This window comes from Callospermophilus lateralis, chromosome 10 (genome assembly GCF_048772815.1).
Source record: "Callospermophilus lateralis isolate mCalLat2 chromosome 10, mCalLat2.hap1, whole genome shotgun sequence".
NCBI classification, from domain to species: Eukaryota; Metazoa; Chordata; class Mammalia; order Rodentia; family Sciuridae; genus Callospermophilus; species Callospermophilus lateralis.
In genome coordinates, this window is record NC_135314.1 from 76642025 (window position 1) to 76658809 (window position 16785).

At 36.4% G+C, this 16785-nt stretch overlaps 1 protein-coding gene across 1 annotated transcript in view; it reads right to left on the bottom strand.

Annotated features, from left to right (window-relative positions):
* LOC143408815 (transmembrane protein 45A-like) overlaps window positions 1-16785 on the bottom strand; it is a 42718-nt gene that overhangs the window by 2192 nt on the left and 23741 nt on the right. The window contains exons 2-5 of the mRNA XM_076868713.1: window positions 11150-11342; window positions 9682-9888; window positions 8163-8347; window positions 2536-2681 (exon numbers count right to left, since the gene is read on the bottom strand). Of these exons, the coding sequence (XP_076724828.1) occupies window positions 2536-2681; window positions 8163-8347; window positions 9682-9888; window positions 11150-11342 (731 nt within the window). The remainder of the gene's footprint in view (window positions 1-2535; window positions 2682-8162; window positions 8348-9681; window positions 9889-11149; window positions 11343-16785) is intronic.

Here is a 16785-nt window from a genome sequence, read left to right on the forward strand (position 1 = left end):
TTCTGACACTTCATCACTTGTGCACAAGTTCCAAATCACTCCATAGTCAATTCCAGACCAGTAGACTTGCAAGACTCCTTAGCCTGAAATTTAGGACTGGATTATCCAACCTCACTGAAAGGAAGCACTAAATATTCATCATATTTTAAGCAATTGCTTTAGTTTATATCACAATAGTTCAGAAAAACTGAACCCTCCTGGTCTTATTTTTCCAGGAGCAATATGAGAACAAAAACTGAAACGCATATAAAACATGATTTCTGAGAAAATGAAGCTTATATTTAAGTAGTTCTGAAACAGATCTATTAAAACAGTAACAAGTGTTTATTGAGCACCTACTCTATGTTTGACAATGTGTCAAGAAGTGTGGGAATATGAAAATAGTCTTTGTCACAAGGAGATACAATCTAGCTAGCTAATAAGACTAACACATTAGCTAGTAGTCAACATCACCAGATAGGTCACAACTGTTAAAATATCTGGTGGAGATTAAAGTGATATAAAAACTCAGGAAAGAGAGATGAGCAAGGGCTCATCACCCATAAAAGAGATGGGTGTTTAACGTGGATATGCCAGGTGGTGAGAACTGCCTGGTCAAAAGGATTGTAATAGCATGCAGCAGGGAAAGGGAGAGGTGGAAAACTAAGAATGGAGATTCTGGTTTCCTGAGAACAGTAAGTGGATAAGAAGTTCATTAGACATCTGAAGGTTTCTGAAACAGAGAGAGACAGTGGACTTGCTCTGAAGGGGAGCTGATATGAAGTAGAGAATTTCCTTGAATTCTGGCACTATTCCAGAAAACTGCCCTGCCCCTAAGGAAATGAGGGACAGGTGTCAGCCTAGAATAACAATAATGGAAGAAGTCAAGTTTCACTCAGTGGCAGAGCCCACCTTAACAAAGAGCTCATCATATCTGGGGTAGTAAAATAGTAGCAGTAGAAAGCAGACAATGAGAAAGCAGAATCTCTGGGCACCTAAAGCATCTCAGATCTCTCACTGTAGATGTCTTCTCCTGGAAGCCCATCAGAGACATCTTGGAGCTAGGCAAAGGAAGTTTCATGAATCAGAACCCTAGCGCCAGAGCCACTTCAGCAATAAAGCACAAAGAATAACAGAGCAGGAGGGGTGGCCTAGGACCCATGTCTAAAGAGAGTGAAAAGCTGGTTCCAGCAGAGGCTGAGACCCCACCAAGCCTATAGGCAGCGACTGCATTCTAGAAATCTGGAGAAACTGCTAGATGTGTAGTATCTCAAAAGGTAGCACTATCCACATATGGATAATTGGATTAACTAAAATTAAATGTGGACCTAGCCCCAATTCACATGCTCAGTAACTAGTGGCTACCATATTGAGCACTGCATATATAGAGCTCTGAAGGGATAGAAGATTTCAATCAGCACTAAAGTCTGAAGGATGAGGTGATAGATAGAGCCTTCATAGCTGGTAACTGGGATCAACCAATTGTGACTTGGCACTAACTACCTTATAAAGAGGAACCTTAAACACCCCATCCTTATTCCTACCTATTTTCAAGCTGCAACTTAACTTCCAATGGTGAGAAGCCTTCCCTGAGCTCCAGCGGTGTTTTATTCTTCCACTATTTCCATTTGTTGTATTGCATTTCAATTGTCTCTCTCTCTCTCTAATTTAGTCCTAACTAGCGCACTAAAAATTTCTCATAGGCATCATCTATACCTCATTCTTTGTATACCAAACAGGAAGGAGAAGAAAGAGCAGGAAGAGGTGAGCAAAAACAACAAGAAAACAATAACACTTATTGAGTTCTTATTATGCCTTAAGCAGCTTAAATACATGATCTCATTTAGGTTATTGTCATTATCCCAATTTTGCAAACAAGATGACAGACATATTGTGATTAAATAATTGATCTGAAAGTTACATGATTATATTGTATGCATGTACAAATATGTAATAGCAAATCCCACCATTATGTACAACTATAGTGCACCAATGAAAAAATATGGAAAAAATAATTGGCCTGACTAATGAACTAATAGGCAGCAGAAATAGGAATATATATTCTGTTATATTGCTCCTTACCTGTTCATGGAATGTTGTATCAGGATTCTTATAAAATAAGTGTATCATTCACTGTTTAGAAATATTACAGTCAATGCCAAGTTAACCAGGCATTCAAATATAATGGAACTCATATGAGTTGGTCAAAAAATGGCTCCAAGCTTAAGAAATGCTATAATTTAAGGGTGTATGCATAGGTAAATGGAGGAATCACTGCAGGTGGGAAAGACATGGAGACTCAGAACAGTGGGCATGACACTGGTGCCCATGGGTCAAAGGCACAGCAGAGATACTCTTGAGCTATTCCAACTGTTAAACCAACACATATTCTTTCTATTGGCAATTTATACTTACAGACAATTTTCTGCAATGCTACCCTGTCTTATGGGATTGTAAGGAATAAAATACCCTTTGAATTTTAAGTTCAACACTATCAAGTCTTGATGGTCATATATCAAGGAATGGAACTTTCATAAACAAAATTCATTAACTTACCAGGTGATAAAAGCATAATTTGCTCCAATGACAATGAAAGCCAATGCGTAAAGCCAACAAAAGCCTACAGAGAGAAGCATGATGTTGTCATGATCTAGCAGATCCCATGCAGTACGTCCACCAGGGGGAAAGAGGACAAAACCAATCTGTAATTTAAAATAAAAAGCACACATTAAAATAATGAACCATATTCCCAAAGATTGTGCGCTTCACAATGCCTGACAACTAAGATAACTCCCATTATCTCCAATGTCACAGAGAAAACATTAGATGTTTCTGCCTGTCTTAATAATACTGACAATATCTACCAAGTCACAGTTTTGAAAAAAATTAAAAGGATATTTAATGATCAATTTTAAGAATATGAACAGAGATCATCTTTGAGGATGGGTGGTCTTTCAGAATGTCCTAGGCTTCTATATTGTACAGTTTCATAATGCTATTTCAAGATTAGAGTGCAAAAAGGCTTTAAAATAAATAAATGCCCACAGATTATACTCAATGGTGAAAAACCAAATACTTTCCACCTAAGATCAGGAATAATACAAAGTTGTCTGCTTTCATCACTTCTAGTCATCATTTTACTAAAAAATTCCAATCTGAGCAATTAGATAAGAAAAATAAACAGAAGATTTTTTTGGAAATGAAGAAGTAAAACTATCCATATTTACAAATGACATACTATCATGTATAGGAAATCCCAAAGAACCTACCCCCCCAAAAAAAACTATTAAAGCTAATAAATGAGTTTTGCAAACACAAAATCAACATACAAAAATAGTTGTATTTTTACACACAATGAACAACCCCAAAATGAAATTAAGAAAACTATTACCCTTACAATAGCATTGAAAAAGAGTAGGATGCTTAGGAATAACTTTAATCAAGGAGTCACATGCCTGGGGAAGTAATTCGGTGGTAGAGCACTTGCCTAGCATGCAAGAGGCCTTGGGATCAATCCCATCACCTCAAAAAAAAAATCAAAGAGGTTCAGGACTTGTGCATCAAAAATTATACACATCATTGAAAGAAATCAAAGATCTAAAGTAATGAAAGTTATCTCATATTCATGAACTGGAAGGCTTCATATTATTGAGATTGAAATGCCACCTAAAGCAATCTACAGATTCAATGCAATCCCTATCAAAATTCCAATGGCCTTTTTTGCATAAATAAAAAAGTTGATCTGAAAATTCATAAGGAATTGCAAGGAATCCAGGATAACTGAAAACAAAAAGAAAAACCAATCAAAACAAAAACCTTGATAAAAGAAAACCAAAGGGGGAAGACTCACCATTTTGATTTCAAAACTTCCTATAAAGCTACAGTAATCAAAACTCTGGTATTGCCATAATGATAGACTTAAAAATCAATGAAACTGAACTGAAAGTCCACAATTAAGTCCATGTATCAATTGACTTTTAAAAAATATTTATCTTTTAGTTTTAGGTGGACACAATATCTTTATACTTTTTTTAATGTGGTGCTGAGAATCGAACCCAGTGCCTCACACATGCCAGGCCAGCGAGCTATCACTTGAGCCACATCCTGAGCCCCTCAATTGGTTTTTGACAAGGTGTCAAAGCCATTCAACTTTTGTCTTTCTTAAAGGCAAGGCAAGTCTGCGTTTTAGTTTGGACTCAGAATCTGGGCAGTCATGGGAATAATCTCTGAGGGGAAGTGGGGTTAGTAGAGCTAAGAGAAGCAAAGGAAACCATTGTCCCAAGTAGAGAGAAGAGAGAAGTGAGGACAAGAGATGCAGCTTCCTCATCCCCAGATTGTCCCCCACGCTGTCAGGAGGATGAGAAGCTTGGAAGTGACAAAGTACTAAATGAGCTATTGATATATCCTCCCACACAGACACTGGGAAAATGTGACTCATGGAATTAAGGGTCATGAAAGATTTTCTTTTTAGTTTTGAAATTGCATGATGTGACCAAGTTATTGAGAAAGCATTTTAAATGTAATGTGTGGTATGGGAAGGAAACCATTTTTTGTAGGCTGGGAAGAAAATTCCCCTGTTTGCAGATTATGCAATCGTTTAAATATGAGTTATTAAAAAAACTAGCCACTCTGAACACTGGTCTAATGCAGTTCACATCTACTTACATAGGGTTTCAAGATTCCAGGTGGGCACTTTCTCTGATCTGTCTATATATAGTTTATGTTTTAGTACTGACCATACTTAGAGAAAAAATATGGTGAAAAGCAAATCACAACATAATATTGTTAGCTTAAGTCTTGGCCATAAATATATACCACACATACCAACAAGACATGAAAGCATAATAACATTTACCTACATTTCTAGATACTTTTGTTTCAGAGGAATCCAAGAATGGGAGAGTTACATTACTTCCTATCATTGTGTGTGTTTTTGTTGTATTAAATATTCACTCTTCTTTAAAGCTGCAAAATCATTTGGCTGGTCACCAAACAGGAAACTTGTCTAGACCTATTACTTGGAGGTGGGAAAACCTCCAAGTAATCAAAAATTTATACTCAAAGACTTTAACATTGTAGCTCTTCCTTGGAAAAGCATTGGGGAAAATATGAAAATATCATTTCTCTACCAAAAGAGCCAAGATTAAGCTGACTTATTCTCAGTTGAGATATAACACAGCTTATTCCTTCAGATCCTAAACATAATTAATCATTAATTGTTAACCGAATATTAGTTACTTTTATTAATTCTATTATTATCTTTATAATTCTATTCTTCAAGACTCTGAGTTTTCTCTCTTGCTTTTACTATTTTTCTTATTTGAATATAAATATCTTTAAAGAAATTGATCTAGTAAATATATGTACCCTATAATTTGGATCTTAAATGCCCCCCAAAGGTCCATGTGGTAAAGGCTTGCTTCCAGGGTGGGGCTATTGGGAGATGGTGGAAGCTTTAGGATGTAGAACCTAGTAGGAGGTCTTTAGGTCACCAAGGGGCTTATCCTCAAGGGAGGTTGTTGAACCCCATTCCCTTCATTTGTCTCTTTTCCACTTCCCAACCATGAGATAACTGATCTTGCTCCATTACATGCTTCCATCATGATGTACTGCCTCACTACAGCCTAGAAGCAGCAGGGCCAAAACAAGTTGTAGACTTCAACTTCGGAAACCCCAGGTCAAAATAAACCTTTATCTTTACAGGTTGATCATCTCAGTCATTTGTTATAGCAATGTAAAATTGATTCATACAATATAGAATTCTGAACCCAACAAAGAATAGGTATATTTTCTTTTCAAATACATAAAGTATCCTCTACCACTGACATCAGACTATGTCCCAAAGGAAGTCTTAATGAGATTCAAAACATAATTTCTGACCCCGGAGAAATTAAATTAGAAATGAATAAAAAGAATGTGTTTGGAAACTTAAAAGTGCACTCCTAGGGCTGGGGGTATATCTTAGTGGTAGGGTGCATACCTAACAAACACAAAGCCCCGAGTTTGATACCACACACACACACACACACACACACACACACACAGCAATCCTAAATAACTCATAAGTTGTAAAGGAAAGTACGTGGAAATGGCGATATTCAAAATTGCCCAAACAGGAAGTTATAGTACTATACAGAGGGAAATTCATAGCTGTAAATGTGGTCTTTTTTTTAAATAGAAAAGATTAAAAATAAATGAGATGAGAAACATACTAAAAAAAAAACTAGGAAAAGAAAAGTAAAAGCTTATAACAAAGCAAAAACTGAAAATAAGAAATTGACAAATTCACAATTATAATATAAAACTTTAACAGCCACATCAATGTTTATAGCAGCATAATTCACATTAACTGAACTATGGAGCCAACCTAGATGCCCTTCAGTAGATGAATGGATAAAAAAAAAATGTGGCATATATACACAATGGAATTTTACTCAGCAATAAGAGAGAATAAAATCATGGCATTTGCAGGTAAATGCATGGCGTTGGAGAAGATAATGTTAAGTGAAGTTAGCCAATTCCAAAAAAACAAATGCCAAATGTTTTCTCTGATATAAGGAGACTGATTCAGAGATAAATCCGAAGGAAAACAATTAAGAATATAGACTCTACAAACAACACAACTTAAAGAGTTCCAAGAGCCTGACTTCATCCCAGAATAACTACTCACAACTGTTTGCTCTGAACCTGAACCCGGCAGACCTGGAGCTCATCGCTGTTCCTGATGTGCGTTCCTATTCTACGTCTGGCCCACAAGGATTCTTGCCCTGTTTTTGTTCATTTGACTCACCCGTAGTTAGATGTTTTTGGTTTTGTTTTGTTTTGTTTTTAATTTTCTTCTTCATTCATTATTTTTCTTTTTTTATTTTCTAGAAGTTTTTTAAAAAATATTTTATCTGTCATTGTTGTTTCTGTGCAGCAGATCAGATACTCTGAGTCATGAACTCACTGTGTCTTCTCAGGTACAAGTTATCTCTTTCTAAAACATTTCTTTTTAATTTATTTTTGAAACTATTACGCATGCACATAATAAAACATTCCAATCAAGAGGTGTAGAGTACATAACAGTGTTTTATGTGCAATTCTATTTACCCAGTTTACGTTCCCAGTAAATGATAAGTAATCTAACAAGACAAGTTCTGTATGTTAGCTGGTTAAAGTTACCAGTTATCAATTTTATCACATTATAGGGCATTTGTCATTTTTTTGATAAAAATTTTCTTCAAAAAAACCCATGAATCTAGACTCCTCCCTACCAGCCTCTGCTCCAATAGGCCTTCTACTCCCTCACATATTTAAATACCACAGCTGTCAGATCCTGTTTTGACCTTATTTTTCTTCCCCTCACCTACCAATGCTTCTTTACTGTGAACTGCAAATCCCTGAAACAACTTCATCATGTCATGCCCCTGCTCTCTGGCAACTTAACATCTCTTCTGAGAGGGCTTCCCTAATTAAAACACATTTTGCATCCACTCAATACTTTCTTTACATATACATATGTATATTGGATTATGGTTTATTAGTCTCTACAAAATATATATGCACTGATTTGAAATGATAAATTTCAACAATGCACTGAGATTAAGGAGTGAACATCATAAAATAGAAAGAGCCTGGGATTTGGGGTCAGACAAATCCAGATTTATATCTTAGCTCCAATACTGTGTGAACCTGAGAAAGTAACCAGGTCTCTCTGAATCTTCCTTTTGGTAAATTCGACACGATATCAGCTAACTTACAGATTGTTGTGCAAACAGAGTAAAATATAGAGTGTAAAAATTCAGTACAGTAGCCAATAGATAGTTGTTACTCAATAAATAATAGTTTCCTATTTCCTGCCTTCCATATGTTCCTAAGCTCACTAACCATTAGGCTGTGATTTGCTGTAGCATGGGGATCTGCTTTTGACTAACAGCATTTGCTCAGAGTTCCTACATAAAAGATATTTATGTGTGTGAGGAAGAGGTGCATACTCTACTTCCTGCCCAGCTGCTCTGACAATACCTCTACCAGAGCTGCTGTGCCAACCAAATAACTTGCCTTCTCAGAGACCCACATTTTCACTAGAGACCGCATAGTGGAGGGAAGTGTCTGGAGGTCTAGGAGAAAATGCCCCATTAAATGAAGACAGAAGTTATAGGCAGAGATGTCTGGTAGATTAGCTGGAGACCCTTACCCACCTGCCAGAACCAGCTCCCCTGGAGCAGGACGAAGCTTGACCGCAGGAGTTCCAGAAGTATATTTTTCTGTGTGAGGAACTCGATGAAGGCCATCAGGCCTGTCAAAAAGCTGACGAGGACCAGCAGCTGGTGCACAAAGATGTCCAGCATTTCCCGGCCATGAGTGTGGTTGTAGAAGATAAAAGCTAATAGAGGGAGGGGAACAGGAACAGTTTGTCTTTGTCAATGAAACCAGATGCTGCCCACTGTTTGTCTCACTCCCTCTCTCTGCCCATAGAAGTTTCTATACACACACAATTGTCCAAAAGAGCATGTCCCCACTGCTTCCCACAGGAATGCATTCTTGCATTTTTAGAGTCATTGTTGCCTTCTCAGAATGGAATATTTGAAATCTAATACTTTCCCTTCCCCAACCATTACTCTGTCCTCTAACATACCATGACATTCTCTACTAACTATATTTCAAAGCACTATCTACACAAGATGATGAATAATAAACATGATAGGGCAGAGAGCTGCAGTTAAGGTGACTACAGAGAAGAGTAGGCTGAAGCTGAAGACTTGCTCTGAGGAACCAGCCCAGGAAAGAAAGAAACACATCCATAAATCACAAGGGTGGACCTTCCAGGTATGACAAGTTCCCAAGACAGAGTAATTAAATGCATTTTTCATTCCATGGACAAATTCCAGCTTCATCTTAGTCATTTTCATCAGATGTTTGTTCCAAACATAGCAACACCTGGAAAGAACAAGAACCATGCTTCTGGTTGTTGGCACCCATCTTTCATCCAGTCCTGTTCTTGTAGAGGATTAAGCAGAAGTCCTCATCTTCAGATGTGGGAGGCAAGGGCAGCAGTTAGGGTGTAACCAACTTCTAATCATTTGGGACTTTGGTTGTTCTGTAATCAGTCTATTTCTTACATGTGCAATAAAAAAATCCCTGAACATTTGCTTTCTCCTTTTTCCACATAGTAAACTGGGAAAACAACTGAATAAAACATATTGTTTTTCAATAACCACTCAAAATTAGGACCTCATGTTTTTATGTGACTGAATTTTTGGACCTACTTATCACATAATTGCAGAGTTTTATTTCATTAATATTTTTAAAGGTAGTTAGTAGACAGTGAAAGCTGTTCTGTGGTGAGTTGCTGCCCCATCTCAGGATATCTATGCTCCTCTATGCTGAGTTCCGTTTTCATTCATAAAAGTAGAAATAATAATTTCCAGGACAACCAAGAGATAATGAAACACTGTAGGTGGTTCTTTAAGACAGATGTGAAATATGAATAAAGCACATTTGAATGACTATGCTTGCCCAGTTCTAAGTGAGTCAGTAAGGAAGGTCCTGGGCAACCTACGTAGGACACCAAAATACATTACGAACAATCACATCAAGATACCTATCAATCACAGTTGCACCAAGACAGCAAAGATGTATTATTACAAAAGGTTACACTAATTATTACCATAAATGACCAATAATAGAGAAAGATTTAGAAAAAATACTCATTCTTACACTCCACAAAGAAGGCATTTGACATCATTAACTTGATTAAGGAGACTGGAAATGAACTGACGGTGGAACATAAGATGCTGGCCACACCCATCAGTCCAAAGAAGAAATATAGGGTCAAGTGTTGCAAACGCAGCACTCGTTCCCATGGGCTTTCGTTGTGTATGATCAGGTGGGGCCCTCCAGCAAAAAACTGTAGACCAATTATACCTGTAGAGAAATATATTACAGTTTTAGCAACCCTCTCTGTAGCTTTGTCTAGCATGCATGAAGATGCGGAAGGATTTTCCCATTGACTATTGCAATCTGATATCCTGTTATGACAGTGATTCCTCTCTCTAGACTGTTGCCTAAAAGTTTAGCACTGGAGCTTTACCCTTGTTTTAAAACTTCAAATGCTGGTTTGGATCAATTTTAGTCACAGACAATTATATGAATCAAACAACTATTTCAGTTCTACAATGCTGATGATTTGAGTTCAACTATCTATTCTTATCTAACAATTAAAGTAAATCCTGAATGATTTAGGGTTTCGGATTTACCAGATCAGTCTTATAAAGGCTGATTACTTTCTTCCTAGATACTACATCTTTGGGTAGCTGCCACAAAGTAGGGAGTTATCCTTGGTTCCCAATAAAAATGCTCAAGAGTTCAGTTTTTCTCTAACTAAGGATAACTGAGAAGACCCAGACAGAGCATATAGTTAGTTCAGTTATTCAAACATTTACATTAGAGACGCTACCTTATTTGTTAATCTATAGAATTTGGCAAGGAAATCTCTCTATTTGGAAATAGTTACTCTGTAATTTGATAGTCATAGTAAAGCCTTGTATCATGAATAAACTGTGAAAAAAAAATCTAATGGGAAAATGGGAGGTTTTACCTTTTATGGAGGAGAGACTGCAGTGAACTCCAGAAACACAGAACACTTCATGGAATCCTCATGGGCAATGGGAAGTTCTTAGAAGCTATCTGCCCTAACCTCCTCCAATTCAGGAAAACAAACAAACAAACAAACAAAAAAAGGACGAATGCATGAAGCAAGGTCTTTCTCAGCCCTGAACTCTCTCTACAGCTGATCAGCGACAATTTATCATTGAAACTTTCTCATGAATGCTTGATTATTTTGGTGTCACATCCAAAATGGTTTCTGATTGGGCTTGTTCGTTCAAGGCTTTTAACAATTGATTTAAAAGTATTTCAGAGGCTCCAATCCATTCTATAAAGGAGATTCACTTTGGCTGAGTAGGCAAATGAACTACCATGATGAATTCATTAAGAAATACGCTTTTGTATTAACACAAATTATCACCTAGCAAATTATATCAGGTAGAATACATTTAGAATATATATTGAGAGATGTTTTGAATACAAAATTCATTTTAGCAATTTCTTAACTTTTTATTGAATATTCTCTTGGCACATGAAAATATCCAGAAGGAGAAACAGAACACAGAAATGATCCACTCACCAATCAATGCCATGGTAACTACTGCAATTCCCTCCAAAAATTCTAATCGCTGGAATAATGCTTTGGATCCAAGGTAGCAGGTCTGCTTATGTTTTTTGCAGACATACTTCAAAATACTCTTTGTACTCCACCAAAGACCGAGGACAAAGAAGAAGACTCCAGGGAGGGCATGACCTGGGAAATCCCCGATGACCTATAAAGTGAAGAACAAACAGAAGAAGACATTTCATTTTAGGAACTTGGACCAAACATCTCCTTTTCCTATAGAATATACTGACTTCTGATGATCATGGGTACATAGCAGATCCCACTAGACTATCCACAATACCAATAAAAGATAATAAAAATTTGCATTAACACACCGTGTACTAGGCATTAGGTCAAGTGTTTTACATGCCATTTCTAATTTAATTTTTGAAACACTCTGAGTGAGGAATTATTATTCCATTTTCAATTGAAATACAAGTTTAGAGAAGTTAAATGACTTGCCCAGATCTCACAACTATTAAGTAAATGCTTTGCTGTTTTTAACATAGAGTTCAAGACGGTTTCTTAAAAAGTTAGTACGAACTTCACTATACAGTTGCCTTTGTGCATATTTAAAGAAAAGTAATATAAAACTATGCCCTTTTGTTTAAAATTTGAAATGTGAAATTGCCTACAAACTTTTTAAAGAATCCAGTGTGTGAAAGAGACCACCAATGTTCATCAGATATGTGTGTGCTTCTCCCTACACTTTCCCAGCCTCTTCTCCAATTGGATTAAAACTTTAGTTTTAGTTCTGGCTACAGCATTAAATGTGAAATTGGTGTATGTCGCTTGGAGGCTGTGTCGATAAAATCTATGTGATTCCTCCCCCCATCCCCTCCCCTCTCCCCGTCTTCACACCCTCACTCATCCCTTACCCTGGCAGCCTTGGGTACATAGCAGATCCCACTAAAATATGCACAATACTAATAAAAGAAACAACCAGTCTACTTCCAGTTTTCCAAGAAACAACCCTTTATTACCCTAAGTCATTGAAACTTTGAGGTTTATTTTTTAAATAGCTTAGCTCCACTCAGCCAGATATATACCAACCCAAATCATATTGTAAATATTTGTTTACACTATTGTCACATGATAAAGTTATCTCTGACTAATAACCAGAAATACGCCCCATTTTTATCAGTGCTACAGAAAATCCAATCTTGATTTCTATGCATTTTTAATCATAGAAATAGTAATTGATTCAAACAAACAAATGTATTATACCATCAACAAAATAATGAAGTGACAGGCCAGAACCATCCTTGTGGATCTAATACTAGGCTAGGCATAAGAAAACTCATGAAAGGAGGTGTTTAGGATTCCGCCTGGTCCAGCAGACTTCCTTATCTCCTTGAGTGAGAACTGGGCACACCCCTGTGGTCTATTTCCATACCAGTTGATATAAAGGGAACCTTCTAGGAATACTGTGAAATTGACCCTAACACTACAAGTCTCAAATTTCCAACCGAGACCCCAGATATTCATTGCAGTGCACCCTTGAATCATCCAAGCCATCCAAGAGAGTGAGACTCTATACAACATGGTGCTAGGGACAGGTTCTTTTCCTAACTCTGACTCATTGTGTGGTTTGAAGCATGTTCCTTAACCTCTCTGAGACTTGGTTCTTAATCAATAAAAAGAAAAAGAGCACTCATACACTATTAAGAGAAATGCAAATTTTCTTTGGCAAGCAATTTGACCGTAAGTAAGACCGTGGAGAGTACATATACCCAGCAACTCAGCAATCCAACTTGTAGTACATACCCCAGAAAACTCTTACAGGTGTTCTTTTGTATATGCCCAAAACTTTTTTCACTGCTGCATTAATTGTAGTAACACAAAATTGAAAATAATTTAAACATTAATTTATAGAGAAATTGATAAATAATGTGTTATACATTAGAATGTGGTACAACGGCTGAAACATTTTAAAATTTAAAGATTAGTTCTATGTTTAACAACATGAAGAGATATTTAAAGCATTCAACTGGGTGGATAATGCTTAATGTGAAATACTGCTGTATTTTGTTGCAATCATATACTGTTGTTAAACACTTGAATGTGATTAATTGCTCATATACATATATGAATGTAAAAGTATAAAAGAGAAACTGAAATGATGCACACAAATAATAATGGTTTCCTTTGGGGAGAGAGTAGAGAAATAGAAATGGGAGGGGACAAGGGATACATAAACTGTAATATTTTATTTCTTTTACTTAAAAAAGTTATTCTTGCTCCACATTCTCTCCAGTATTTTATGTTGTATTTTGAGTCATATAATTTTTAATGGGTGTATGCTGATATCCCTTATAATTTTAATTTGTAATTCCCTTATGACATAAGATGTTCTTCCTATATGCTGATTTACCATCAGTACACCTGGAAGCAAATTATACAAAACGCCATGTCTACATAGTTAAAATGAGTGTATATCATATTTTTTATTCACAGTTTTCATAGTTCTTTACACTATATTTTTAAAGCAATGGGCTTTATTTTTTTCAGAGTAGTTTTACATTTGCAGAAAATTGAACAGATATTACACACTATTCCCACCCCTCAGTTTCCCATTTATTAATTCTTGCTAATAGTACAGTATATTTGTTATAATTGATGAACCAATATTGATACATGATTATTAACTGATGTCCATGATTTTTGTTATAATCACTCTGTGTTTAATATTTCTATGAGTTTGGTACACTGGTAATATCATATATCCAGAATGATAATATTTCATAAATAATATCCTTTAAAATCTGTGCTTCACCTATTTATTCCTTCCTCCCTCATCCTGAGCTCCTGACAACCACTGATCTTTCTACTATCTCTATAGTTTTGCCTTTTCCAAAATGTCACATAATTAGAACCATATAGTATGCAACATTTTCAAACTGGCTCCTTTCACTTAGCCATATATATTTGTTTCCTGCATATCTTCTTGTGCCTTGAGAGTGCTTTTCTTTTTAATCACTGAATCATATCCCATTATATCAATGCACCAGTTTTTATTTTTAATCCATTTCTCTTTCAAAGGACACACTTCCAAATTTTGGCAATCATGAATAAAACTATTAATAACATTCATGTGCAGGGTTCTGTATACATATAAGTTCTTAACTCATTTGAGTACATATCAAGGAGAACAAATTTGTAAGAAACTGCCAAAATGTCTTCCAAACTAGTCATATTAGATTTCCCCCAGCAATGAATGAGGGTTCTTGTTGCTCCACATTCTCACCACTATTTTATGATGTATTTTGAGTCATATCATTTTTAATAGGCGTATGCTGGTATCCCTTATAATTTTAATTTGTAATTCCCTAATGACATAAAATGTTAAACCATGACGCAAAGAAAAGACCACCGACTCCAATTTAAATCAAATTAAAATCAGATTAAAGCAAGCTTGTTATTACGACCAGCTGGGACTGTCCCTCTCCCCAAATCTATGGGAATAGAAGATAATACCCCAGCTCTCTAGGAGCACAGTTTTATAGAACAAAAAGTTGCAAAAGGGGGTTGTCTTGAGAACTTACAGATAACAAGATTTTGACAAGCATAATACAAAGGCAGGTAGTAGGTTAATGGTCTAAATTGTTCAGCACTTAGGGAGTAAATTTGGATTCCAACATCAGAATTTATGAGGTGCCACTAAGGTTTCGGAGAGGGTTGTTATCTGGTCAGGAAAAACCAGGCATGGGTGAGTTCAAGGCATGGGCAGGCGATCCAAGCAAGTTTAGAAATCGCAGTAATTTATAGTAAAGCAGAAATTAATTTTTCATGCCTTTGTGACAAGATGGTTCCCGATCTGAAGAGGGAATTAGGCTGGGTTTATCAAAGATGTTCTTCCTATATGCTGATTTAACATCAATACACCTTGTTTGGAGAGGTGTCTTATCAGAATCTTTTGCTCAATTTTTATCGGGTTGTTTTTCTTATTGGTGAGTTTTAGGAGTTGTATTTAATGTTCTAAATGTATATTTTTTATTATATATGTATATGTATATATATATATATGTTTTGCAAATACTTTCCTCATCTTTTTGCTTTTTTTTTACTTGGCCTGTCTTTTTGCTTTCTTGACACTGTCCTCCACAGAGAAAAAGGTTTAAATTTTAACAATGTTTAACATATACATTTTTCTTTTATATTTTGTGCTCTTAATATTATATTTTAAAAACTCATTGCCATACCCAAGATCACCTGGAACTTCTTCTGTTGTCTTCTAGAAGTTTTATAGTTTTGCATTTAATATTCAGTTCAATAATCAATTTTGAGTTAATTTTGTGAAATATATAAGGTCTGTGTAGATTTCTTTCTTTCTTTCTTTCTTTCTTTCTTTTTTTACATGTGGGGGTGATTGTTAATTTTATCTGTCAACTTGACTAAGCTAATAGATGCCCAGATTGCTGGTAAAACACTATTTGGGCCTTTATCAATGAGGGTTTTCCAATAAAGATTAGCATTTGAAACAATAGACTAAAGAAGATAGGATTGATGGTCATCATTCTGTGATGAGACAGAAGTCTTGACTATAGTGACTCCATTTTGTGAAACAGCCATGTCAACTAGAAAGGTCATGACTGGGGCAAGTTGTTTCTCCTTTTGTTATGGAAACCCTTGAGAACACAGAACTGTCTAACTGGGCTCTGTTTCTGTTCCTGGGGTAACTGGGCTTATGATTGGCTAAGCCTCCCGCCACCTGACTGCAATCTCCCGCTTCTGTAACTTGGCTTGCTTGCATTGACTAAACCCCCAAATGTCCCTTTTGTGTTTTTTTGGCTTAAATATGAGGCCAAACTGAAGGGGGTGCGCCACTCTGACCATCTCACTTTTAGAGAGTAGAGTGTCCGCCACTGGCCAGCAATAAAGGCTTAATTGGAATGGCAATGTGTGGGCTGAGAGTTATTTGAGGGTCTCGGATCGGTATAACAATTCAATCCCTTCTTTAAGGCCAAAATGGAACAAAAAGAGATGAATTTGCTCTCTCTTTCTGAGCTGGAACATCTATCTTCCCCTGCCTTCAAAGACCAGAAGTCCTGCTTCTCAGGAGTTAGACTCTGAGGCTCACATCAGCAGGCCCCTGGTTCTCAGTCTTTCAGACTCAGGCTGAACTACATCACCAGGTTTCCTGGTTCTCTAGCTTGCAGACACCATATATCAGGGAACTTCTTCCACTTCATAATTGCATACAAATTACCACATTAAATCTGCTCCTGTATACCTACAAATATCCTGTTGGTTCTGTTTCTCTAGAGAACGTTAACTAATAGAGCGGGTGTACAATGTTCAAACTTCATCTGTTGAAAAGACTGTCTTTTCACTCGGGATTTGCTTTTGTACCTTTGTCAAAGATCAACTGACTGTATTCATGTGTGTCCATCTCTGGGCTCTCTATTCTGCTCCACTGATCTTTCATTACTTTTTCACCAATACCACATTGATCATGACAACTTTAAACTAAGCTTTAAACCTTGGTAATGTTAATGCTCTGACTCTGTTCTTTTTCAATCGATCAGGCTATTCTGTGTCTTTTGCCTTTCCATATAAGCTTACAATATCCACAGAGTAATTTGCTGGGATTTGGGGATTACATTAAA